Source organism: Chiroxiphia lanceolata, chromosome 9, assembly GCF_009829145.1.
Source record: "Chiroxiphia lanceolata isolate bChiLan1 chromosome 9, bChiLan1.pri, whole genome shotgun sequence".
NCBI lineage: Eukaryota > Metazoa > Chordata > Aves > Passeriformes > Pipridae > Chiroxiphia > Chiroxiphia lanceolata.
In genome coordinates, this window is record NC_045645.1 from 21,653,707 (window position 1) to 21,680,384 (window position 26,678).

The 26,678-nt window shown below is 36.8% G+C and overlaps 1 protein-coding gene across 4 annotated transcripts in view; it reads right to left on the reverse strand.

Moving 5' to 3' along the window:
- Positions 1-1,597: 1,597 nt before the first annotated feature.
- The window catches only part of CAMSAP2 (calmodulin regulated spectrin associated protein family member 2), an 81,396-nt gene continuing 56,315 nt past the window's right edge, over positions 1,598-26,678 (reverse strand). For 2 of the 4 annotated variants that reach the window (XM_032696303.1, XM_032696300.1), the window contains 11 exons: positions 20,994-21,087; positions 19,838-19,931; positions 16,325-16,395; positions 15,724-15,793; positions 12,705-14,913; positions 11,491-11,627; positions 10,693-10,913; positions 9,553-9,625; positions 7,451-7,566; positions 6,373-6,491; positions 1,598-4,882 (listed from right to left, as the gene is read on the reverse strand). In XM_032696303.1, coding sequence (XP_032552194.1) covers positions 4,577-4,882; positions 6,373-6,491; positions 7,451-7,566; positions 9,553-9,625; positions 10,693-10,913; positions 11,491-11,627; positions 12,705-14,913; positions 15,724-15,793; positions 16,325-16,395; positions 19,838-19,931; positions 20,994-21,087 — 3,510 coding nt within the window. In that variant the 3' untranslated portion in view covers positions 1,598-4,576. Of the gene's footprint in view, positions 4,883-6,372; positions 6,492-7,450; positions 7,567-9,552; positions 9,653-10,692; positions 10,914-11,490; positions 11,628-12,704; positions 14,914-15,723; positions 15,794-16,324; positions 16,396-19,837; positions 19,932-20,993; positions 21,088-26,678 lie in introns of all 4 variants that reach the window. The other 2 variants (XM_032696301.1, XM_032696299.1) reach the window with 1 other exon arrangement.

The window sequence follows — 26,678 nt, forward strand, 5'->3', positions numbered from 1 at the left end:
GCATTTGTATGTATGCATACACAAACACACTTCATGTATTTCTTTTTCCTAAATGGAACAGACTGCTTTTAAAAACAAATTGCCTATACATGAACAAAAATGCTATGCATGCTAAAGATACTTGGTTTTCACCCTGCCATTTATACCTGGAATAACAGTATTTGTGGTGACTTTTTTTCTTTCGTTGTCATTTCTCAATGTTTTTAACTAGAAAATGTAAAAGCAGCTGAAAAGGGCTGTGGCTGTCAAGATACATCTTTATAGCCACAATTCTTCAAGCTGCTTATTCAGCTCATTAAATTAGTAACAAGGCAGCAAAGAAATGCTAATTTGCTATTTGAAAATATCTAAGTAGTTAAAGGTTTAGCCCTTAAAAAGCTGTGTCTTTTTTTTTATAAAGCTGTTAGAAAAAAGACATCTGACATTTAGCTGCTCAGTACAGCTGGATTTGAGAAACAACATTTGTATGGTGATTGATCCAAAACCTTCAGTTCCAAGTGTAACTCTCTGCACTGGATCCTACAGCAGTACAAAGTTAGATTCAGAAATTCTGTACAAATTCAGACACACAGTACAGTCACATTCTGTCCAACTAAACTGAGTGCGAGCCAAAGTTTCTCAGGTACGGTGTTACTTGCCAAAGGGTAGAAAAAACAAAGTCTGTACAAAAAAAACAGTACAAAGGCTGTTTTTAGACGAAGATTTTGAGCTGGGCTCACCTCTGAAAAAAATAGCTTAACTGGGTGTTTACATTCCAACACAACTTCTAGCTTGTGTCAGCCTGTTTGTGATGCTGCACAGGGAACTGACTGAGCTGGCTGAAAAATTCAGCTGTTTTTGGGGGGTGGAGGGAAAGCTATTCATTTTCATCCATAGTAAGTTTTCAGTTCAGCATTAAAAGCCCTACTATCAGATTTCCTGTATTCTTGAAGCTGCCCTTTGAGTAGCTCTGCAATTTTGAGATTCTTTATCTGTGTAAGTTAGCCCAACAGCTCAGTCAGCCTGTTGACAGTTCAGTGATGTCACTTCCCCTTTCAGCAGGTCCTTGCTCCTACTCTGCAAGGACTCTCTGGAAGAGACCCCTCATTTTTTTGATGTCATTTCTGGTCACGGTAGCACCACCAGCAAGTACAAGTTATGTCACCAAAAGTCACACATGTGCTTGATACGGTGTCTTGACAAAGATAAGACTTCAGCTCACCTTGAAAACCTTTCAGGCTGAAGCAGTCCTATTACACTGACGAGTAAGTTTCTGTGGCTTTGGATCAGTGGAAGCTAACCAGGGTACAGAAATTTATCAGTTGACTTGAAATTGTGAAACTCACTTTTGAAGAGAACAGGGTAACACCTTTATGTCCTCAAGAATGAACTGTGAAGCCTAATTCTTCAATAGCCTTCCTCTCGTAACATCAGAAAGCAAGATTATACATGGAAATAAAACAAATGATGGGAAACAAAAGAAGAAATTATAATGGTTCAGATTTCCTACAATTTCCATGTTGCTGAAATATGAGAAGAAACAAGATGTAAACATTAATGTGAACTTTTGATAATTTTAGGTTATACTTAGAGGTAAGCAAGAAAACCAAAAAAAATATTGTTTTGGTGCCATGCTTTTATTTAAATGAAAGGAAAAAACTACACTGTACCACATAAGTAGCAATGACAATATTTTACAGCACAGCATTTGAAAAAATATGGAAGCTATGCTCCATAGAAGTGGACAAATAAGCACACAATACACTGTACATTTTTCAACAGTGCCCATTAAATCATAATTAAATAGCTGAATTTGGCTTTAAACAGCCAAATAATAAAAACTAACAGTCATACTAACATTATTAAAAAAAAAAAAAAAAAGAATTCAGTAGCCATTATGACTGTTAGAATATGAAATTTTGCTCCAAAAACTAAGACGAGAGTTTGGCAATTCATTCGTAGCAACAATAGTAATACCCCTGATGAAAGCACCAGTGTGTTCTGAAAAGGTCAGTGATAAATACTGGCCTTTATGGAAAGCTTCCTTTTTTTTTTTTCTTTTTCTTTTTTTTTTTTTTTAAACATGATCCCAACCAAAGATCCACTGTAATTAGAAAATCTGCAGGCTTAAAAAGGAAAAGCATATCTAGCTTTACTTTTCCTGTATTAAGTAAAACTTTATACTGCGAGCAATGAAATTTTCAACTGCATTATTCACATTCTACTTTTTGACATTGCACAAATCTTTAACCTGTTGACAAATGCAAATTTCATAATACATTCAGAAATAATTAAAATTACTCAAAGAATTCCTGTCATGTATTTAAGCTCACTTTGATTAGATTGATGTGTGTGTCTTTATGGTGTTGCAAATCTTCAGTTAAATCATAGTACAGATTTTAGAAATAAAAAGCCTCCCATGATAAAACTTCTTTTGAAGTTATTCACCATATGTGTGTCAGTTAATTCCAACCTCCTGGTTTCTTGAATCACTGTATATTACACACAGTTTCATATTGTTATTCAAGATGTTCCTACAATGGTATTTGTAGGAACTGTCTAACAGGCAGAATGTGCAAACCCTCTTTCCCCCCCTTTTTAATATTATTTATATCCTATATACACAATATGTATACACTTGAAATATAAGAGTTACATATCCTGGTGATATACATGCAAACAGTAGGAATCAGCTAACCACAAATAGTTTTGAGCCACATACATATTAAACATGTATTTTAAAGTGTTTTTTTTTTCTTTTTTTACAGTTTTAACAAATATACATAAATATAAGAACATAAATTACAGTAAAACTGACAGCATTTTTGAGAAAATGTTTATAATCCAGATGCACTGATGCCTAAGGCCTTATAATAATTTAAAAAAGTACTGTTCTAAACTGCTTTATGACATCTCATTCCTGTGCATCTTTTCTCTAAGTAAATGAGTACATCATAGTAGTGAGGCATAGTTTCTCTCAAAGCAGTTTAATGAGAGAAATACGAACATAGCTTTAGTCTCCCCAAGAAACTGAAAGGACTACATACTCATAGCACAACACTGGCTTATGTTAATGGAGTTGTCACAACACTGAAACAGAACAGAATCACAAATCATTCAAGTCTTTTCCTGAGAATGAGATTTTTTTTTTCCCCCCACATGACAAATTCTCTGGTGTACGTTGTTATCAAAATAGCCATAGATTTAGGGGAGACTTCAAGTTTGTATTTTCTTTTTTTTTTTTCCAGAACAGTGCTATGATGAAAGGAAATTATAAGAGAAACAAACACTGAAACGGAATAGTGATTTATAAAATAATCAAACACTGTTTTGAAATAAAATGCAGCCCTTTATAAATAATACTGAAATATGCCTAGAGTTTGGTTTTGCAAATGGTCATGTTATAAATTTACTGAAATGTCATTTAGGCTTTTTTGCCACTTAAAAATTGCTGTGTCACAGGACATGACCTGTAAGTGTCAAGAAAACAATTTACTAAGACATACTGAAAATTCTTTTCAGATGTCTATTCCCTAGAAAATTGATTTAAGTGAGAGGTGGCAGATCTGAAGGCAGGAAGTGGCCTGGATCTTAAAATCCATGGGAATTAGATACACGACTTCTGAAAGATCCGTGACTCAGTGAATTCTGTGATTCTTCTGAATATTTAGTGTTCTGTCAGGCAAACATCAGGGATCTAGTTCTGAATGTATCATAAGTTCCTATTCCTTCCTTGAAGAAGCAGTACCTGACCGTGTGCTCTCTCTTTAGCTGGAATAGTGCAAAGCAATGAATGCACACTTGCTCAAACTGTTTGAGAGATCTACCAGATCTTTTTACTTTGCATTTTAATGGTATTATGAACATACATGGTCAGTCATTACATCTCAGATGGCAACTTACTGAAACAGGAATAATTGCATCACTTAACTATACCCTGAGTTGTTAAATAATTCATCTGAAGCAAACTTCAAGCAGTTCAAAGGTTTTTCCTTTACTGTTTAGTTTATAAGCAAATCAGTATTATTTAATTGAGAAAGAACTATAAGTACACAGGGGAATGAATCTTGATTTTGTTACAGCACACAGAGTAAGGATCTTGCAGAACAGACCCATTCAGCTGTTATTCAGTGACATACAACTTAGTGTTTACTGTAAGTCAGTATGCAAAGTTTGATGGTATTGAGAATATTAAGAAGTATTTCTTTAGTGAAAGAAAAATATTTCAAGACAAGCACAAATACAAACATATAAGGCAACAGATGTAAAAAATGTAGTTCGAGTCACTAAAGAGGAACATTCAGTGCTTCAGTGTATCTAATCAAAATACAGAGCAAATATACTCTATATGTTGTATTAGCACATACAAATCTCCACACAAGTCAAACATTTCCGTAATCACTCATAATTATTCACCTAATAGTCTTCTGCACTCCTAAACACTGTGTTTACATTCCAGTTGGACATGATAATAGAACTTGGTGTCCAGTTTTAAGTTCTAAGAGTCTTGTTGGCAACTAGAAATCTATTTCCTATAGGCAGTAAAGATGAAGTGCAAGTTTATCATAATTGTCTCAAGCAAATTTTTTCCCATCTACTATGCCTTGGTGGGTAAAAGTTTCTTAGGAGTTACTGGTCTCTTGGTTTGCCACAAATGGCTGTGAATGGTAATTGCATCAACACTGGCAGACAAAGTTTTGGCAGGTATGTGGCTAAATTGCTTCCTGTCAGAGTTGTATTTATACAGTCCCTCTATCATTTTCTTTGTGATAGATTTGGGACCTATTCCCGTTAATTTATTGATTTCTTCAGTATCAGGGCAGTACGTGTACAGAGATCTGAACTGGCAGCCTGAATCCCGGAACAAGATTAAGAAATTATTGGCATCGGATTTTTCCATTTCCTTTAAAAGAAAGAAAGAAAAAGATTCAGAATATGAATTTTGCATTGTGGTTAGAAAACATTCCAAATCACTGGACTGTCATTTTGAACTGGTTTTCTACTAGAGCTAAAACTTGCATCTAGCTTTGTCCACTAAAAGACCTCATTTTCAATCATTAGAATTTGCTAAGCTTCAGAATTTTGATAAGGTAGAGATCTTTCTCGAGCAAAGTGTTATTTACTTACATAATTTCAGCTAAACTTGTTTAGTTGAACCTCATGAGCAGACATCCTAACATTTTTTTTGGAGACCAAATAGAAATTCTTTTCCTCATCCATTTCATCAAACTGGTCTAATAGTTACAAGCTTGGGAACATGAAACTTTAGATGTGTGGTGATAGGCCTGAAAGATCTTCCAGTGCAAAAATGGGGTTTTAGTCACCCCTAAATCCATTCAACTTGGGTCAAACCATAAAGTTAGTTAGAGTATATCAATGTTCTCCATTAGTTGAAATCTTCAGATTCCTATTTCACCTAACACAATTTCTCTGAGACACTTGCCCTGAACATGTATAGCTTCTATCAAGTGCTGGATGCTTCACCCTACAGATAAGCATGACTGACGTTTTTGCAGCTATTCTTTCTCAGGATTTCTGGAGGTCATTTTGCTCCCAGTTACTTGAACTGAAAGAGGCTGTCCTGATTTCTCACTTGGTATTTCCAAAAAGTAACTGGAAAGACAGAGAAAGCAGCATCTAGACATGAATGAAGAAGAATTACAAAGAGAAGAAAGGTCAAGAAATACTGCTATTCTGGAAAAGAAACTAAGTCCGGATTCCAAGTACCTGTGTTGGTTTGATCTATTTAATCTGTCATATTTGTCACAGCTGGTAAAAGGAACAGTCCCATTACTCTCAAGGGTCAGATTTCTGTGTTATTTCTTTTGCATGGAAACACACTGGTCTCTGAGTTCTCACCCTTATGTATTTGTGTATCTTCATAAAGGTTTATACCAGCCTAAGAGAAAAGACTGGAAGGCATCTTCCTGTAACAGGAAGTCCTGAATTTGCCCTACTGCTTGGAAACTTGAGAAGAGCCTAGAAGGGATGTGTTTCAGTTCTTTCTGCTCATAAGAGTGCTGTGCTTTAGTTCTAAAGTTCCCAACCTGAGGATCTTTATGAATAAGGGGAAACGACTCTGTGAGCAAATTATGAAAGTCTACATATTGAAGTTCCCACATAAAACAAGCAGTAACTATTAATTAACCTGTGAATTAATTCAGCTTCCTGTGCTGCATGTACAACACGACAACTATTGTTTCTAAGGCCCTGGAGAACATTTCTGCCTACACTAGAAGCAAAAGTTACAGAAGTTACTCAATCCCTTCACTAAGAGCTGCCATAACCTCAGAAGGCTCCTTTCAATATTTGCACTTATACTTAAGGGTCTCCACAATGCCTGACTGTGGCTTGACTTAGGTGCTTAAGCTTTTAGGGGAAAAATTCCCTTACCTCCAGTATCTTTTTCTTTTGACCTTCATTTACTTTTCCAGCCAGGCAGCAATGTGCCAGTGCATTCTGAATTATGTACTTATTGGATTTAGCACTGGGTTCTTTGAAGAGCTTTGGTCCTATGGAAAAGGAATGACAAATCAGCTAAGTTAATCAATAAGCCAACAAAGAGTTACTTTAAATGCTGTGAAGCACTTTTGGTATGGATTTTTTGCATGCATAAAACCACAAATCCAAGAATAATACAGAATTAGGCTAGAGACCACAAATTTCACAAACAAGTAAAATGTCATTCTTTCAGCTGTCACTGAATTTACTTACAAATGTGTCTTTCATTATTAAATCATTATTATTGGCAGCCTCGGTAGATATATTTTCTCTCAGAAGACTGTTTTTATGGACAATAAAACATTTTGCTTTTTCCAACTAAAGTTTCAGTTGTCCAGGAGAGAGCAAAGTCTTTCTTTTTCTTTATCTACACCTATGATTTCAAGGGCGAGTGGTATAACAATGAAGCAGATGCAGTGCTTAGAGTAACTCTTGCCTGTCTGCTTTGGAATTCCAGAAATCTTTTACCCAAAACCAGAGGTAAAAGTTTGGGCCTGAGACTTATCAGGTTATTCTGGCTGTAAAAAGACTTGATTTATCTGGTTGAAGGAGAAATGTTTGTTTTAATTTCTGAAATATATGTCTACTTGTATTAAGACCATTTGAAAAAAACCAACATATTAATACCAAGTGCAATTTGGTCTTTGATTTTTGTAACTCTATTCTAAATTGAGCTGAAATTTCAGCTCTTCTTGCCTGAAGCGCACAGTGATATGTGAGCCCATTTGCTGTTCTGAGCCTGCCTGCAGTTAATTCTGCTTATCACAAATGCTGCAGAGTCAGTACTTTTGTTTTGGATCTATAATTTAAACCTTGTATTATTACCCTCTACTTGAAAGGAGGTGAAAGTAACATTTCTATCCAAGTGTCCTCAATCAAGTTTTAGGAAGCCAAATCAAGATAACTGAAAACTTTTCATACACAGAACCATTATTAGGCAAGTACTTTTCTGAATATTGTTGTCACTGACCTGTGTACTCTGTAGCAGAGGCAACTGAAGAAGTTGTAGATGCATTTTCCCAATCTTTCTCTCCGTTACGACTACCACACCGACTTGGAGATAAAAATCCTTCCACAGATTCAGACCTAAACATTAATTTTAAAGTCTATTAAAAAATTTACAGTGTTCACCTGAGAAGCCTTCTAATACGAAAGGAAGGCAAACTGCATTAAGGTAAAACACAATTATTTGAATTGCAGACTATAAACCTAAATGCAAAATATTTATTGAAAATATTAAAGGAAAAATGATTTCACATACTGTATAAAGCGTTTTGAGTGATGCAAGAAGTTGATATTTAGGTGACATACATGTTAGTCAATTTTTGGGCTATATCTGAGGGACAGAAACCTAACAGATATTCTTGGTTGTGAAAATATAATTACTAAGTGGAAATTTGGGTTACTTTTAACATTGGTACAGGAAAAACAATTATCTCATGTAGTGAACAAATCAGTTCTTGATAGAATGATGAATATGAAAAAAAAGTTTAGTTCATTTATACTGATCACTGTAACAACTGGCAGTGGGCACTGCTGTATTTAAGACAGCAAAACAATTTCCCTTCTGATTTTTGTTTTCACAGGCAGTAACTTCTAGTACTGTAATTCTTCAGGATGCACTCAAATGTGAATAGTTTTACATATAGAAGTCTAAGCAAGATTTTTAAGTTTTCTTAAATTATTACAAGATACTTAAAACCTTTTTTGATTGTGGCTACTGCAAAAGCCAGTCAAATTTTTAGCTCTTCTAAGTGAGAAGACAGGCACAGAATAAGATAAAAATGGCATTATATCAGCATTTGTGTGCACACTCATTTTCAGTAAAATAAGCAATAGAGGAAAATCCAATTTATAATATATCCTACACCTTTTGTGATTAGCACCTGCATGAAGAGGATCTGAAAGGTATCCCTGAAATTCTGTCAGTGGTATCATCAAAAGACAATTCTGATGTGAGGACAAGGTGACAGTATGGGTCTGGAAAGATACTGAAAATTCTTTCAACTCTGTTACTTTTAGCAATTTGTACTGAATTTTATAATGTTTTAAAAGCCTCAATCCCCTAAACCAAATTCAAAGCCAGAGGAAGATGTACTGCTCATTAGAAGCACAGTACAGCACTGTACAACTACAACTCCATAGATAGAGGTCATCTCCTGTAAAGTCTGTGTAGATGAGCAACATCAAGCCTTTTCTAATAGCTAATATAGCTGGAAGAAATCCCCAACTCAATTAACACTGATAATTTTTAAGAGATGACAAGAGATGTTAGGCCATTTGGATCATTTTATTAAAGTTTCTTACGTAATAACTGGAAAGTCAGTTCTCAAGACTTCAAGGTAATTAATTGAAAAGTCAACTGAAACCAGCAGCAGGCATGTCAGGCATGAAAACATGGCATATGATATCGTAATATGTAGTATTCCTTATCAATCCCTTTTTTCTAGTTTGCCTTTTTTCCCCAAGTTCTTTTCTATACAAAAGAATTAGTATTTGTCTGAATATAATTAAGTAGTTATATAGAAATAATAATTTTCCTCTGAATGATAATATAGGTTTTTTATGTTAAATTAAAATGTTTCTGTTGTTTTCAGGTGATTTTTAACACAAAATAAATTCTGGTATTTGGGAAAGGTTGAAGTCCTAGTGAGCATTCAATAATTTCCTGCACAACTGCTAAAGGAAAAAAAAAAGAAAAAACAGAAAAGAAGCTTCTATGTTAAAAAAAAGAAAAGAAGCTATGTAGCTGCACGTAGCATACAGGTTTAATAAAATATCCACAAGTTGAGACTTAAATACAAGCAGGTGAATTAAAGAGGCTGTGTGAACAGCATTTTGTTTTGACCTCATTTATACCTGCCCAACTGGTTTACTTGGTAAAATTTGCAAAACAAATGATCATGGCTCAGTACCCTAATGCCTGACAGTGGAAACTCTCCATGCCTCAAATCAGGAAAACATACCTGTTCTCAGAGTACACAGTATATACATGACCTCTTTAAAATTCATGCTTGTTTTACATAGCTGATTATCAAATTTTATCAAATGAAATGGTTATTTTAGCTTTACCTTGGTGTTCTCTTGCCTGACTGCACACTCTCATTGTCCCCTGTATTCAGCGATGCCAATGAAAGACTAGATACTGAAAAAACACGATAAAGCTGTGAACCTGGATAAAAACAAAGTTAAAGCTTATAAACCTATGCAAGTAGTAGAGTCTGTTCATTAGACCCAACACCAGCATCTGAAAGTCAGTAGGAGCTTTTACACCTGAGACTAACACCCATACATGATATACCTGCATGCATATGTGGTGTACTTCATGTAAACACTTGTTGACAACCAGCCATTGGCAGCCACCAGGAATGGTCTCAGACTAAGTACCAGTGGGAATACTGGCACTATGCAAATCAAGGAATGCAATCAAAGTTAATAAGTCCTCATGAAAGAGAGCTTAAGCACTTAATTTAATGCTTGGGATGGATTCTTGGAAGGTGTTAATGAAATACTTTAAATTACCCTGAAAGATGGAGGGAAGCAGCCAGAGAAACTGCAGGAGAATAACAAGGTTACAGGAGGCTGTAAGAAAAAGGATCACTGAGCAATCTGGTTACTTTTTTTCTAATTGTAAGTTGGCAATACTTCTTCCAATCATTACTGCAGTTCTTTGGTATCTAAAAGAATGTTAAATTGTTCCACATGATTAGTGTTGCTATGTTCATAACTACACATGCAGTAGGTAAGTGAGCAAAATAGGAAAAAAACCATGAAATATGAAAGAAATGTTTTAATTTCAATTTTGTCTTTATTAAGTGGGAGTTTAAGTACTCTTACCCTATAATCACCACTTTATTTATCGATCTCTTATCTCCCAACTTTTATTCATTCTTAGCTCTACAGGTGCAAGAAGAGATCAGTGAAGAAAACGTGGGGGTGTGTGAAACTTGCACCACACAGGGTGTCTCCCCTGTATTCTCACGGAACCAACCTTTTTGTTTGTTGATATATATATATATATATGCATGCATGCATAGCAGGTAAGTGACATTCACCTTTCCATTTCTATTGGCAAATTTGGCTTTCCAGTTTGGTCATGTGCAGCTTCAATTTAGCACAAGACACTCAAGAAGGCACGTGCTTGTTAGTACCAAAAACCAAGCTGGTGTTTTTAGCATGAACAGACTCTTTTTCCACATAAACATTTGTTACCTGGTGGACCTTTGATTGGTGTCTTAGGTGATTCAATATGATCCCTATGAATAGATTTTGGACGTGGTTTTTTTTGTTTGATTGAGAGGGAACGTGGCTTTATGACAGTATCCATGTCTTCCATAAGCTTTAGTTGTTTCCTTCTCATATATTCCTGCTTAATAAATTCTCGCCGTGCTCGCTCATCCTCCTTCTTCTGACGTTCTTCTTCTGTTTTGCGTATTAAAAAAAAAAAAAAAAAAAAAAAAAGTAGCAAATTCCCCCATAAGAACTTTCCAAACAAAGAATTTCAGTTAGCATGGTGAGGACAATACAGGCAGCAGATTGTTGGAACTTCAGAACTCTCAAACATCAGTAAGAGACAATTGCCCTTTATTTATTTATTTATTTATTTTTACAATTTTCAGACAGTTTAAATTTTTTGAGATATTGCTACTAATAAATTCAAACCCACGTTTCTCATCTTCACTGGTGTGACATCTTCACAGTGTGAGAACTGTGCATTTGTGCAGAAAGAAGCCCCAAGGGATGCACTCTCCCCAGAATGCCAAGCGGGGCAGGGCCTACTCTGAAACGCAGGCTCAGGCCAGCACAGCTCACATGTTGAGCCTGAGCTGTAGACTGATGCCACCTGCTGACTTGCAGGGCCAGCTGGGCTCCTCAGCACATCTGGCTCTAGCAGTAAATACCTTGGATATTAGGATGTAATGTTTTGACATGCAAGACACACTTTTAACTAAACCAGACGTTTTTACGTTCACCACTACTGATCATTTGGATCAGGACATATAGTTTTACCTTGTCTCTTCCTTCTTATGTTCTAGTTCTGCTTCCAGCTGCTGCTTTCGAAGCAAAGTCTCTCTTTCCCTCCTCAAACGCTTCTCCAACAATGCTGCTCGTTTCATTGCCATATCATTTTCTGCCTTTTGATCATCCTAGCAACAGTATTTGAAGGAAAAGGACCCAAAAATATTAAAATCTCTGAATTCAGCAACTTGATCTTGCCAAATCATTAGACACTTAATTCTGAACACTGGGTTGCAATATCCCATCATACTCTTGTAGTATTTGGAATAAGTTTATTTTAAATGATTTTTCCTAAGTCTGCTACAAACTTTTCATAATGGACTTTTTCCTTCCTAAATCAAACAAAATTCAACACTGATACAAGAAAACATGCCAAGTGAGATATTTTAGAGTCAGATCCCATGTGGCATAAACCTCTGCATTCAGCTTTGAAAGAATCTATGTGTATGGTAACTTATCACAAGCCCCAGTAACTATGCAGTGTATAGAAGTAACTTCTGATCAAGTCAGATGTTTTGGTAGAACTGAGGAACGCTTCCAGACAAGCAAGGCACATCTCAGATACATGATACCCCATTTTGGGGTATTGCAAATGGAAATTCAAAAACTTGATGGCTCTCAGTGTCTAGACCACTCTGTTACAATGGGCATTGTAGTTAAAAGCCTGTCTGAACTAGCTTTTTAATAACAAGTCACCGAGGAGTGCTCCCAAATACCAGCTTCAAAAGGGAGTCTCAGAAGACTATACTTCATTAGCCAGGCAACAGAGGGGAAAAAGGCTCTCCGAAGTGCAATTCAGAAACATTACTGATTTTTAAAAATGCAGGCTGTTATGTAGTTCAAAAGCTTTTAGTTAAGTTTGGGGTGCGATGGGGAAACGAGGGTGATATGTGACCATGTTTAATTAAGGTCACCAAAGCTTATGTTAAAAATAAATCTACATTCATCATGCATCTTTCTCATCAAAAACTCCAAGCACTCTTCCACAGTTATGAGTGGAAAGTTCTGGCATGCTCAGAAGTGCAATATTGTAGAATATTTACCACTCTTATGATGCCAAATTAATCAAGTGCAAAAGATAAGCTTGTACATTTAGAGTTGCAGAACCATCTGTTTTGACTTCAATCATCACTGACATCCACAGCTAAGAAGTTTCTTTTCACATGAAGCTAATAGCCAACATACACATTCACTAGTTCTCTTACCTTAAAAAAGAATCCACAGCACACTTTCTGGTCATCTTCAAACTGTTCTCTATCACTCTCACCTTCATATTTCTCAACTGATGCTTCACTTTTTTCTGGTGGCTTCAAATCTGATAGGGAAACTTCAATCAGGTTAGCTGTTTTGGGAGCCGGAGGTGGTAAGATTGGTTGGTTTAGCTGATCTTCATTTGGAGTGAGGCAGACTGTTTCTGTGATAGGCTGAGATAATACTTCAGAAACATTAGATTCAATAGGCTTAATTTCCTTTTCCTCCCCCTTCTGTTCACACTGTTTTGGCAATTTTGGTCCTTCTTCTTTTGCTACCTCTTCTGTAGACTTGGCTTCCTTCAAAAGATTTCCCTTTAACTGAGGTTCACTTACACGTTCACCATCATCTCCAAAGCAAACAAATGATCTAGTCTGAATGGGAACCTGACTTGGAGAAAATCTCCTCAGACGGGGAAGACTGTCCACAGACCGCGGGGCAGTCAAGGTACGATTTAGAGGTGTAATTTTCAGTTCATTTGGCCTAGGAGTCCTTTGCATTTTAATGTGAAAAGAGGCATTCTTCCTGTTGGAAGACTGTGGAGATTGATGTGTAGAGCGAGGAGATTCCTGTGAGAAAGGTGCAACAGCAGATGGAGTTCCCACTTGCCTTGATGACTTAAAGTCCCGAATCTGTTTCTGAGGAGAAGGCTGAGGAGGAGAAATAACCCAAGCCTGTTGCTCTCTCATCTGCATCAACATCTCCTGCTGAAGGGATAGACGTTGCATTTCTTGTTGTAGAAAGTGTAGGGAAGAGTTTAGTTTTTCTATAGATTTTGTATATTCTAAGAGATCTCCTTCATTCAAATTTTCTTCTGAGGGGCTTGCTAAATTCCATTGTTTTTCAGCATCCACGGAAGTAGCAGGAGATTTTAACCATTTGCTATGAGAATTTTCAGGGTTTTCTTTTATTAATTCTGAAGTCTTACTAGTTTGGTCATCTGATTTTTGAGTTTCTTTTTCTTTCAACCGATTATTGTCAGTGAATACCTTCTCATCTTCAGCTCCTGCTGCTTCTTCTCGGAGAGGTGATACTCCATCACCTTTCTTTTTCACAACATTAAGAAAGGCTGTTCTTCCCATTTTCTGCCGCTGCTTTGTGAATGCAGCTTCCATTTTCTTCTTCTGTGCTTCAATGGCTCGCCTCTTTTCCTCTAGCTTCATCCTAAGCTGTACCATTTCAGAAGCCAGTAACTGTGTAGTGTCTCTTCCCTGAGGAACAGATGCCTCCTCGGGAATATGAGTCCAAGCAACCATATGAGGGATGTTCAGCTCAGAACCTTCTGGTGTGGTTTTCTGAGAACTGCTTCCACTGCTTTTACTATCTGTGTGATTCAACTTCCTGAATTTCTGCTCTGCAAAGCTGGTCATTTTAACCCCCGAGCTGGAAGAGGCACTGCTGCCTGCCTGTGATTTAGTACTTACTGAGCTGGGACAGGGGCTTAACTGATCTCTGTGATTGCCAGCTCGCACGTCATAATCCTGGAGAAATTTAGATGGTTCTTCCATGTCAGAGTCCATGCTTACAGTATAATCTCTCAAAGAAGAATCCTCATCCATTGTCTCTGGAATATCTTCTGAAGGGACGTGTATTCCAGTATCTACTTCTGTAGTGTCAGTCACAGGACTCAGAGCACCTTTAGTGTCTGTGATTATATCTGGGGTAGACTGATTTGGTTTAATGTTTGAATTCAAGATGCTCATTTCCCGATTGTGAAGAAAGAACCCATTTGTAATTTGGTCTGTTTGGAGAAGTCTGGGAGATTTTTCAGTGTCATGAATTATCTGCAAAGCCTCTTCAATGCTTGGTGTCTCAATCTGATTGCCAAAATCATCCAGAACTGCCCTGTTTTGCAGAGCTCCATTTGGAAACCTGTAGTGGCTGCTCTCATTGGCATTTCTTTGATTTGCATTAAGAGACTGATTGGCCTTTGTGTCTTTAAGAGCTATCATGTCCTTTTCTTCTTCAATATCTTGATTTTCCTCTTCTCCATTTACTGGTTTGAAGGACAGATTTTTTCTAGAATGTTTCGGCATGCGGTTGATGTTTCCTGCAAGGCCTTCATTACTCACAGATCTAGGAATTCCTCTGCTTGGAGTAGATACTGGAATGCTTTTTTCTTTGTCAAAAGGAATGTCAAACGAAACTCCATGTAATGATGACCTAACAGAGATCAGAATAAAGAACATAACTGAACAACTCATGGTTATTAGTAATAGTAATAATGAAATATTCATATTTGGTTTAAAAATTATTTTAAGCTAGTATTATTAAAGGCACTGTTAGTACTGTATTTTGCCTAGCTTCAAGTATAATAAATTCACATATATTTTTAGATATTTAATAAATAGATATAAATACAATAATTACTTAAAGCACAATAAAATAGCACATAACATTTTCTTCAGAGTCAGACAATGCTTTTTATTACTTTGGAATAAATTTTGAGCATTTTAGCAATATAGGCACTGCCATCACAGATCAGAAGGAAGTTGTGAAAAGAGGCAATTTACAAACCACTATAACTCTTACTGTTTTAACTTTAGTTTACACCCTACAGATTAAGAGTTTATAACTGGTCTAAGTGAAAAACAAAACATTCAGCCTGATTGTTCTTAGTATCCAGAAAATAATACAATCTTAAATACTACTGAGTTCATTAGCCATGTTATTCTTACCGCTTTTAGTTCATTGTGATGGGTAAATGTGAACATAGTAAGACCAACAATTCAAATATCTGAAAAATACCTCTTTCAATGTAAAAAATAAATGATTTATTTCTGAAGATTATTTCCTGTTCCTTACAAGTTCTTAATCCATGATACATTTTTCTCTTTTTTCACTTTTCAAGTAGCTTATAAGAATTCTTATTACAGGACTGTGAAAATCCAATTACAATAGAGCATTTTACTACTACTCATGACCAAAAAAAATAATAAATTTTTAACTGCCTCAGACAGAAAGACGACTTACCTTTTTTCTTTGGGCCACGTCCCTACATACCCATCTACATAAGACATTGATGTGGACCTTCTGATGACTCCTAAGTGAAATGAAAATAGGACCCAATGTAATTGCTGTGAAAAATGATTTTAACATCACTTTCTGTTATTTTAACAAATTATTTTGCTTCACTACTCAGAACACTACAATGGCAAAAACAAATGTTTATATATTGAAAATAAAAGTAGAGGAACTGGTCAACTGGTCAACAAGTAGAGCCAACTTCATCCTGAATATATATTATACCCCTCATCCCTCAAAGAATTTGCTACTGAGTACAATATTCTACAAATACTACTAAAATATAGTACAGATAGTTGTTGTAAGGCATCTTCCACACAACAAAAACAGAAGTCCAATTACAAAAATACACACGATATATGAGGTACAAACACAGACTTCCCATTTGCACACTTTATAAATTATAGAACTCATTCATTAGCCTTTCATGTAAAGGTCTCCCAGTAATTTCTGCATAAATAATGTTTGAATAAATATATGCAAGACAGCAATTTAGTTTGAGGACAACACCTTGTCTCATTGCCTCTTCCACCCATTTGTAAGTTGTTACCTGGAACAGATGAATAAGGCTGCTGGGGTGTATGCAGTTGGTGAGATGGTGGGTAAGCTGGACTTTCCAATCTATAAAACAAGAGATATGAATTTAGAAATAACACATCAAAAGCCACATTATGAAAAGGCAACCAGACTTCATGTCCTGGGCCAAAACAGATTTATTTTTTGTGACAGGGAAGAAAGTGAGGTCCATTAACATACTTGTCTCATAGTGTGTTTCATGCAAATGTGTTTATTAGAAGGTTCACATTTTTTTTAGTAAAAAGTCCAAACGTAAACATGAACAAAATGAGGCAGCTCCTACTGGCCTCAAAACTGAGTGATTGCAGCCAACATCACATACTTTTCATGTGTTTCTATTGTTGCTTAGTCTGAAACTTCTGCTTTGTGTCTGGACTGCAATATGCACTAGAAGTGGATAAAGAAGATTTTGTGATAGACACGGCTTTATAAATACACAAAATCTATTCACTACTAAAGAGTAATTACAGAGATTTCCTCTCTTTCTGCTTACACAGAGACTTTATTTTGGTTCATAGAGAAGGTCTGTAATTGAGTGGCTGTGTTAATCCAGAATCGGATTAACATAATTCAATGTTTTGATCAAGGTGCTTCTTCAGCATCAGAACAAAGACACATACATAAAGATGCATGGATTTGTAGGTAAAACACTTCTAAAGAAGCCAGACTTCAAAACTACGCTGGATTAAATCCTTTCATGTTTTGAATGTTTTCCACTGAGTTGAAGAGCACGCTCCCAAATTCACATTTTTCAATCAGTAATTTTCAGAACACTTGTTTAGTGCTATTATATTATATATGCTGTATGATGTAGAAATGTCTACATAATATTTGTAAGAAGGACATTCACATCAGTTTAAGAAAAGTAATGTTGTTTACAATCTATAAAAGCATCTTTCATATTATTTATTATTCAAAATAGGTTCTCATAAATTCTTGATTTTTTGTGTAAACAACACTACATGACGTATCTGTTTTACATATCATTTGAGGTTTCTGTGAAAATTTTAAAATCATAATTTCTAAAAAGTTATCTTGAAAGAAATGCTCTCCAAATTTCATCCAGCAGCCTGTGAAAATTTGCTGCCACAAAGAAAATCTATGCACTTAATTTTTCCTCAAGGAAAGACTGATTCTGGCACCAATACTGTGATTCCATGGCAACCTTAGACATCGTAACTGCTCACTGCCACAGTCCCACTCCCTCCTCTGTGCTGCATCTGGCTCTCCATCCCATGCTCTGACTCATTTGAACAAGTTGAGGCGACAGAAGAACATTCACTTTTTCCGACTGGGTTAGTTTTTCCTGTCTTTGTGCACTGAAATGGCAGTTCAAACACTCAAGGGGGCAGGAACACACAGCTGGGACAATGAGGAAGGCCAGGACCAGAACATCCTGCAGTCAGGTCTGTTCTGCCAGGGAACCTGCAAGCCCATGTGTTTGATTCCTGCCATCTCAAATTACTTCTTGGGCCCCTCTTTTGTCCTACAATCCAGTGATGTATCATCAAGTTGGATGAAGTACACTGGTTTATGAGGAAAGATACAGTGAATCACTTTGGGAACCCCTGCTTCAAAAGAGATGTTCAAAACTACTGTTTCTTGTTCTCCTGGCTTACAGGCTCAGTCTATACAAAAATAAATTCATTACCTACAAGGGAAACACTTCAGATACATACAGCAAAAAGATTTGGAATCACAGCATTTAATGGCAGTAAGAAATATTACTCCCTTAATAAAGTCAGAGTAGATTTCTAAAGGCTAAAAGCATACTCAGAAATCTTAAACCTCAAACAAACCTCCACAAACCTCAAACCCAACCAGACACCCTTCCTCCAAAAACCCCATCCAAAAACAACAGAAAAGGTTAAACAGGATTGGCAATCTTGTCGAATATTCAATTAAAATGCTAATTTTATCCTTCTCCTCTGTGCCAGTTAAGACAGTCAGTAAACCTTGGCCCCAAAATTATAAATATATTGTAATGCTACCTCGCATTGACTATGTCCAGATCAGGTCACTGGAAGGCTTTCTTTACGTCGACAAAAGAAAGATTAAAAAGAAGGCCTAAGGTGCATTTTCTGCCCTTATCATAGCATCGTTTAGGTTGGAAAAGTCCAGCCATTACCCCAGTACTACCAAGGCCACCACTAAATTGTGTTCCTGAGTGCCACATTTACACATCTGTAAAACACCTCCAGGGATTGTGACTCCACCACCTCCCTGGGCAGCCTGTTCCAGTGCTTGACAACTCTTTTGGTGAAGAAATTTTTCCTAGTATCCAATCTAAACCTGCCCTAGTGCAAGTGGAGGCCATTTCCTCTCATCCTATCACTTGTTACTTGGGAGAAGACATCAATCCCCACTTGTCTACAAGTTCCTTCAGACAGTTGTAGGAAGAGAGAAATTCATCACATGTAAGATAGGTTAGAGAACACAAGGGAAATAGGATGCTCTTATATTGCTTCCAAATCTGTAACAGTAATACTAAAAATAATGTTTCATATTGTCCTGGTTTCAGCTGAGATAGAGTTAATTTTCTTCCTGGTGGCTGGCACAGTGCTGTGTTTTGGATTCAGTGGGACAATACTGCTGATAACACACCAGTGTTTCAGTTGTTGCTCAGCAGTGCTTACTCTCAGTCAAGGACTCCTCAGTGTCCCGCTCTGCCAGTGAGAAGGTGCACAAGAATCTGGCAGGGAGCATGGCCAGGACAGCTGCCCTGAACTGGCCAAAGGGATATTCCAAACCATGGTTTGGAATTCCTGCTCAGTATAAACTGGGGGAGTTGGCCGGGAGGCACCAATTGCTGCTGGAGGATGGCCTGGGCATTGGTCAGTGGAGGGGGGAGCAGTTGTACTGTGCATCACTTGTTCTCCTGGGTTATATTCCCCTCTCTCTCTTATTTTCATTATAAATATTATGATTATTATCATCATCATCATATTTTACCTCATGAGATTTACATTTTCTTTCCCATTCTCCTCTCCACCAGGAGACAGGGGGGTGGGAAGCTCATCATAGCTAAGTATTTCTTTTTACCTATCTGACATTCATGGTACTTTAGTAAAATAATCAAGCCAAACTATAACAATCATTCAGGGGTTTTCTTGCCGTTTTCTTAGTTTTCTTTCTTTATAATTTGCTGTGAATTCCAGAAAAAAAGCTCTTAAGGGAGCAGACTTGGTCAGCAGCCCCATTTGAAATTGAAGAGGACAAGGCCATGTGCCACCTCTCTGCTGAATGGTAGGGGTTGTTTTGGAAACTGGTAAGAGAGCAGCATGCTGCCTGTACAAACAGGAACAAGCAGCCTGCCATGCAACAGGGCAGCGAGGGCTTGAACTATGGAATCTTCCACAAAATTCCACAGATAGTATTTGGTGACTCAATCCCTGAGCATTGCAAAAAGGCAACAAATGAACAACTGTGTTCGATTTTTTAATAGAAAGGAGACTGTGAAGCAGTACTAGTGATTCTCTGACATTACCTGGCTACAAAGTCAGAACCAGATGGAGCATCCACATAATTTCTTCTGTTAGCGTTCAAGCTGTGAGCAGAAGCTGCATCCTTTGCAGGTTCAGCTGCCAAGAAGAACAAAGCTCAAGTTATTATACTTTAGTATTCTGTTAAAATACATAATAGACAAACTGTCCAGAATAAAGTGAAATACTATTTTCAAAGACTTAAAAGAATTTTCATTGATTACATTATTTAGATTAAAACTCAGTCACTTTCATTTTTACCTCCTATTGGCACTAATTAGGGGAATGGAAAATGACAAAATAAACTAGAAAAGACAAGGGAAGAACTAATAAAGAAAAGAAAAACTAAAAAAGAACCACACAATTAAAAGCAAGCAAACCATTTTAGCAAAAACTTGTTCTTCTGAAAGAAATTTTTCTGATAAAAATTTCTCCCCAAACTCTCAGACTGACTTTTCGGCTAGAAAATAGGAGTCTTTGGCACATCTTAAATTACTTAGCAATATTGAAAGACTTAAATCAGATTTGTATGTGCTATAAAGAATATAAATGAAAAATAGATATAAAAGCCACACATTGAAAATCTCTTCCTAGTGCTTGGAGAGCCTATCACAGCACTGCTGTATGAACAGTTCAGATACTGAGACTTTGTATTCAATAACAGATCTCAAGATCTACCGGACAGGTGGATTTTTAAATTTGAGAATTTGCTGATGGAAGACTGTGCCCTTGCACCCAGGCACCAAACAATTTTACAATTAACTACCTATTCGCTTTCCCCAGACTTGTGTTTCTTTCTCTTGGTATCTTCTCAGCAATACAAGTTCTTCAGGCTAAATTCTGCTCTTGGTTCCTTATTATGTTTGTAATCCTTGCATGGGCATAAATGGATTCTAGGCTTGTTTAGGCCAGGAAAATTTGCAAGTGATTATACCACAACAATTTAAACGAGTTTTTGGTAACACAACAAAATCTAATTACGATTTATGTGATGAGATGAAGATTAACAATGAAGTAAGAGTGCTCTGCTCCTTCTTTAAGGAGGTTATACACTGTCAAATCCTGTTAACAAAAATATTCACTGCATCTGTGAACACAATGGCAATCTACACACATACATATCAAAACATGCATATTAAGGCCAATACATAACATAATTACCTTGGGGGTGCACAACAACACGAGGTTGTACAAATGATGGCTTCACCACTTCAAACCACCAGAACAATTCTGCCATGAACACCATGTAATTGCTCTACCAGAAAAAAAAAGATGGGGAGAAATTTATGTTAAAATACAAGCCTGCAAATGAACAGATTAAGCAGCATTTGGGAGATGTCTCTGCATTTCACCCAGTTTACAATCTCTACTGATTTCTTAGAAAATGAGACCAGTAAAACTGATCTGTAGCACCAACTATCTAATATACATAACTTGACCAGATTGCCACTGACTGGGATGAAATGTTTCATAATAAACATATGCTCAAGTCTGATGTCCTCGCAGGGAGGGCAGAGAGGTGCAGGATGGGTGGAAGAAAATGCCTGCCAAACAGATCAGTCATTTCCATTAAAGAGCAGTGAGAAGCCCATTGTTTCAAATGCTTTTTTTCAGAGATTTTCAACATGAAAAAGTATGGTAGCCCTTAGTTTCAGTGTAGGAAGTTTAAATTTGATTTAGACTTTCATCTTAAGTATGTGCCTTTGGTCACATGTATGAAGATCTACCCAAATTTACAAGTTTTTAAAGCAAAACAAAAGCCAGAAGCAGAGTTTCCTCACTGCAGGTTAGAACAAGGTTTCAGCTCCAAAGATTTATGCACACTTAATACACTGTTGGTGTATCTCCCTACTGTACATTCCCATCACACAGCTATGAAAGACATGGTGTGGAAGCCACTAGATTTAACACAAGGGGACAAACAGGTGAAAAGGAAGAAACAACTGGTGACAAACTGCATCAGCAACAACAGCAACAAAAATCAATAGAGAGGAAAAGCAGGCAGAAGCAGCAGCAGTCGTTTCTAATGCAAGAGCATACAAGGAGTGCAAAAATTTGACTGGGAAGGCTGGAGAGTTGAGAGGCCAAAGCTTCTACACCCAAATGCTACTCCATATCTAGAAATAACAACTGAAGGGGATCAGCAAGCATCCAGGTCTGAGTTGGCTCCAGCAGGTGCACAGACCTGTGTCACCAGTCTTACAAAGTCTGAAAATGTAAACAATACAAACCTCACTTATGCATTAAACTGGGAAACCATAATGAAATACTTTTTAAAACAGTTTGTTAGACAAATTCTAAACAAAATGTTGTTTTATTTCAAAAAAACAAACCACAGGACTTAACACTAAGAACATAATTTTAAAATAAACAAACATTTATTTTAAAAAGTTAAATAATAAATGGTATAGCTTCAATTCTGTATCAGAAAAATTTGAAAACATAATTCTGAATACCTATTTGACACTTTTGCTTCAGATTTATTCTTCCTGCATATTTCTAACATCAATCAACCTTTACTCCAGCTAAGGGATACTCTTAGACCAAAAGCTGCTCACATGCTTCAGTTTATGGTAAAGGGATCAGGCAGATGTTGCCATAGTTATTACATACAAGCTATAAATAGATTAGGAAAAACCCCGTCGCTGCTTATTCAGCTCAACAGAACTGAATGAGGAAAAGTGCATAGCAAAATTTTTTCCATTCAGAGAAAATGTCGAGTATAGCATTTTGGTATCACTCACTGATTTCATTAGGAAGCAATGAAAAAATCAGATGTACTTCTCAGACAAAATATGATTTTTAATACTATAATTTCTAAATATTGCAATTTCTCTCAATATTCCCCCTTCTCTTACCTCTCCTTAAATTCTTAAATTTTTAACTTGATTTTTTAGTACAAAAATAAATTATTAAATGTTCTAATAATAGCTTTCTCCCCATCTGAAATAACCTTGCATTTAAATACTGCAATTTCTTATGGTTATGTTGAAATGCTGCATTTCAGTGAAAAGTAGACACATAAAAGCTTGACTATTGTATGAAGGACTCAGATAATCCTTCTGAGATAATCTTTGTTTTTCCAAAATCACCAAAGCAGTGTTTACTGAACTAAAAATGAAAGTGCTGTCTGCACAGCCCTTCAGAGGCTACTAGAGATGTCTGATGGTGAGCCATCATGATGGAAATCACGTTTTCTCACAAGTTATTTTTAGTCAGAAAGGGACGTTAAGAATGATCAAAGGGAAAGACTGATGATCAGTAACAGAATTCTTTGGAAAAACTAGCAGTGGGTCTGTAGTGATCCTGCTATCCAGGTTAGAAAGAATGTAGATATTATTACCACAGGTTTTGCCTTGATTATCGTGACAAAATTCTAACAGCTTGTCACATGATTATCACATGCACTTACACACACCAATGTTCAGAAACATAACAGCATTTTAATAGCAACAGAAACTAGCAAAGCTCTGAGCAGTTCAGACTGGCTCAAGGCCCCTGAACAGCAGATGGCAGACTTGCAGCTTCAGAGATCCTTTTATTTGCTAAACATCCTCATTTGATTTTTTTAATTTGATATTTGCAGACTGTTCCTCAGTTGTACTACTGGTACTGCATCATCTGGTGCTGTACCATAAAAACCCTTCTGTTTAACAGATTTTGGAATACTATCTTTTTGGGGCAAAAAAATTCCCATATTCTCTAGTATAAAATCTGAAGTCATTACTTGCTTCTGTACCAAACAATAAGCAAGCTTGTTGTTTAAAATTCTATACAAAAAAAGGTAAATTATTTTCTTTAATATCTCTACTTCCCCTTCACAGTTTTAAAATCACTATTAATTTTTAAATCAAATTAGCTAGCGGGAATAGTATGTCCAATCTTGCCACTTAAAATAAATTATACCTTCCTAATACTTATGGGGTTTAGATCTGCATATTTATAGAATAATAACTACAAGATCATATATACAAATGATACAAACAATTTGTCATCAGGTCTGAACCCACTAAAATTGGATGTGAAAGCAGCCATAGAGACTTTTGGAAATTTTTTCAAAATTAACATAAAAATACACTGTAAAATTTATATCATGATGCACATTAAAATCTCTGTTCAGCAGGCCAGGAAATGTCATCTCCAGTGCAAATCCACAGTTTTTATGTTATAAAAGTGCCAACATAAATGCACCAAGACTGCAGAAGACTGGACTGTACAGAGAAGGCCAAAGTGCAGTTGTGTCTGATCCATGCACCACCAGTTTGTCCTATCTCCTGCCACAGGCTAAGAAAAGTCACAGCTCAATTTTAAAACCCCAGTTTGTCTTGTTTCAGACCAGAACAAGAGGGAAAACTGTCCGATAAACATCAGTGAAAGCAAACCACCCTGCTTCCCTTTAAATAATGAGTCAGGAACGGCTGGTCCCTCTCAGGGGAGAAATCGTCTCTTAAAAAACTGTTCCCTGGTTGAATCTTACTTTTCATTCCTGATCCCCAATCCTTTCAACCCAGCCAGACGGGAATCAAATCCCTGGATGACTCCCACCATACATACCCAACTGCCTCACCAAGCACAGACAGCTGCTCTCCCAGGTCCTTAAGGAATCCACGTTCACGCTTACAGGGCTTCAGTTGCCAGTTCAGGCTTAGGTTGGCAGCCTGACTGGCAGCGGGTTTTCCACTGGGACTGTAGGGAAAGCTGTACGACATGTGTGGACATCCTGCAGCCCTGAATTTCTAGGATTTATCTATGCAATGTATTTGAACACTATTTTTCACATCTCTCATGCTGATTATAGCTTCTGCTTACATTGTTTACAAAGTCACCACCAATATTATATCACAAAGTGCAAGTATTCAAAACTGCTCAAGTGCAATAAATAATTTTTAGTATACATCAACCCTTCAGATATCATATGCTCCTGTTTAATTCACCAGTGAAAAGACAAAAAAAAGGTTCTGAAGGATCTGAATCAAAAAAGATTTGACAGTGCAAATGTTTTTTCTGCCTCTCTGGTTAATAGCCAAGTGCAAAAATTAGGTACCTATTCCACGTGCTTAGTTGTGATTCTGCACAGCTTAGAGTGGCCCACATTTAGGTCAGAGGAACGCCCTTTGCAGACAAGAGACAGCAATCATCTCTCAAATTTGCTTCATTTCACATTCTGAAAGCTTTCACTCTGGAAGAAATATGCCTTCTGTATGAGCTTGGGTGAACAGACTCAACAGTTACCAGCACACAGCAGCCAAAGAGAAGAAGCATCCATGATGAGGGGCAGCACACAACAAACAGCCCCCAGGAATTGAGAGGCTGCAGAGATTTCTGGCCCTGTTCAACGCCCAAGAACCCACAAGGTCAGAACTGCAGGACTCAGCCACATCTGTACAGGACCATCAGCACATGCCAGCGCCAACAACAGGTTGTACAACCCCAACTGTGCCCACAAGGGCTGTAGTTATTACATGCAGAAAAAGATTATAAGTATATACACACCCCAAGAGACAAATGAACCCCTTGAGAAACTTACCCAAAAGCCACTGGTGAGCCAGTATGACCCCCAGCTTCTGGGAGACCACTGGGTTGGCCTCCAACCCCATAAAAATGCCTGAGTGTGTGTGTGTATCTGCGTGAACTCTGTGAGCAAATGAATGCATCGTGTGAATAGTTATCTCTTATCAATAGTTCATTCTATTAATACTAGCAGTTGAACTAATAAAAGTCGTTCTAATATTGATTGTGATCTGTGTCTCACCCTCAATCCCCTATCAGAGAAAAGGGAATGTAAAACACACATAGATTAAATGAGTAGCACAAGTTTAGGATCACTATTTAAAAAAAACAAGACACAAAACCACACATTTTTGAAGGCTTGGGTAAAGGAACACAAAAGACAGTAATTAACTGCATATCAGTTGACGCAATGCCAAGTTCCCACATAAGCTCTTAAATTATGGGAAACATCAAATGATTGAAGTTGTCTGCCAATACCCAATACTGCCAATTTGACAGTTAACCTCATAAATTACTTGTTCTTAGATTTGAAGCCTATGGTCCTACTACAATAAATTGACAGAGAATGATCTAAAAATATCAATATAATCAATTACAACCAAATATGTGTTTTTTCCTCTTCTAGAAATACTTTCAACATGTATCTCATGTGACAAATTTTTTAATTCTTCCTATTCAGAGACCATATATGCCCCTTACAACATCCTTTTAGGAATTATACATTCCATAAGACAATGAAACCACAAATGCTACATACCTCCTATTACATCACAGTGCTAATAAACTGTTGGGACAAAGCAATAAAGAAGTCTTTACAGTTCTGCACGGTGGTTCATGCTTCTTGTGATGGCACTTCATGCAAGGTTTTCTATTTCTACAGATTTGTTCTTTGAAAGGGCAGAGTAAGTGCATGTCAAGACACAATGAAACAGTTTTTTCAGTTCTATGTACTTTCCCAGATTCAGGTGAAGAATGGGATACTTGAAAAATAAGTCCTGTCTGAGGATAAAACTGCTTGCAGGAGAAGGGAAAAAAAGAAGTCTCTGCAAGTAAAGAGAGATCTAAGATTTTCTATTATTTCCTCTTGTTATATATGCAGAGAGGGCTCAGAAAACATTGTGATTATTTTTATGTAATCTCTCTGTACTTGTGTTTGTCTGTCTCAAAGGAAAACAACCAGAACCAGTATGATCCCTTGTTGGTGCCTCAAGCATCCGTGGAATGTATTCAAATATTTTTTTTCTTTAATATCAGTAGCCTTACTAAACATCTTATGAAGAACTTCACAAATGTATTTTTCTTAGAGGAGGTGAAATAGGTAAGTGAGGAGTAACA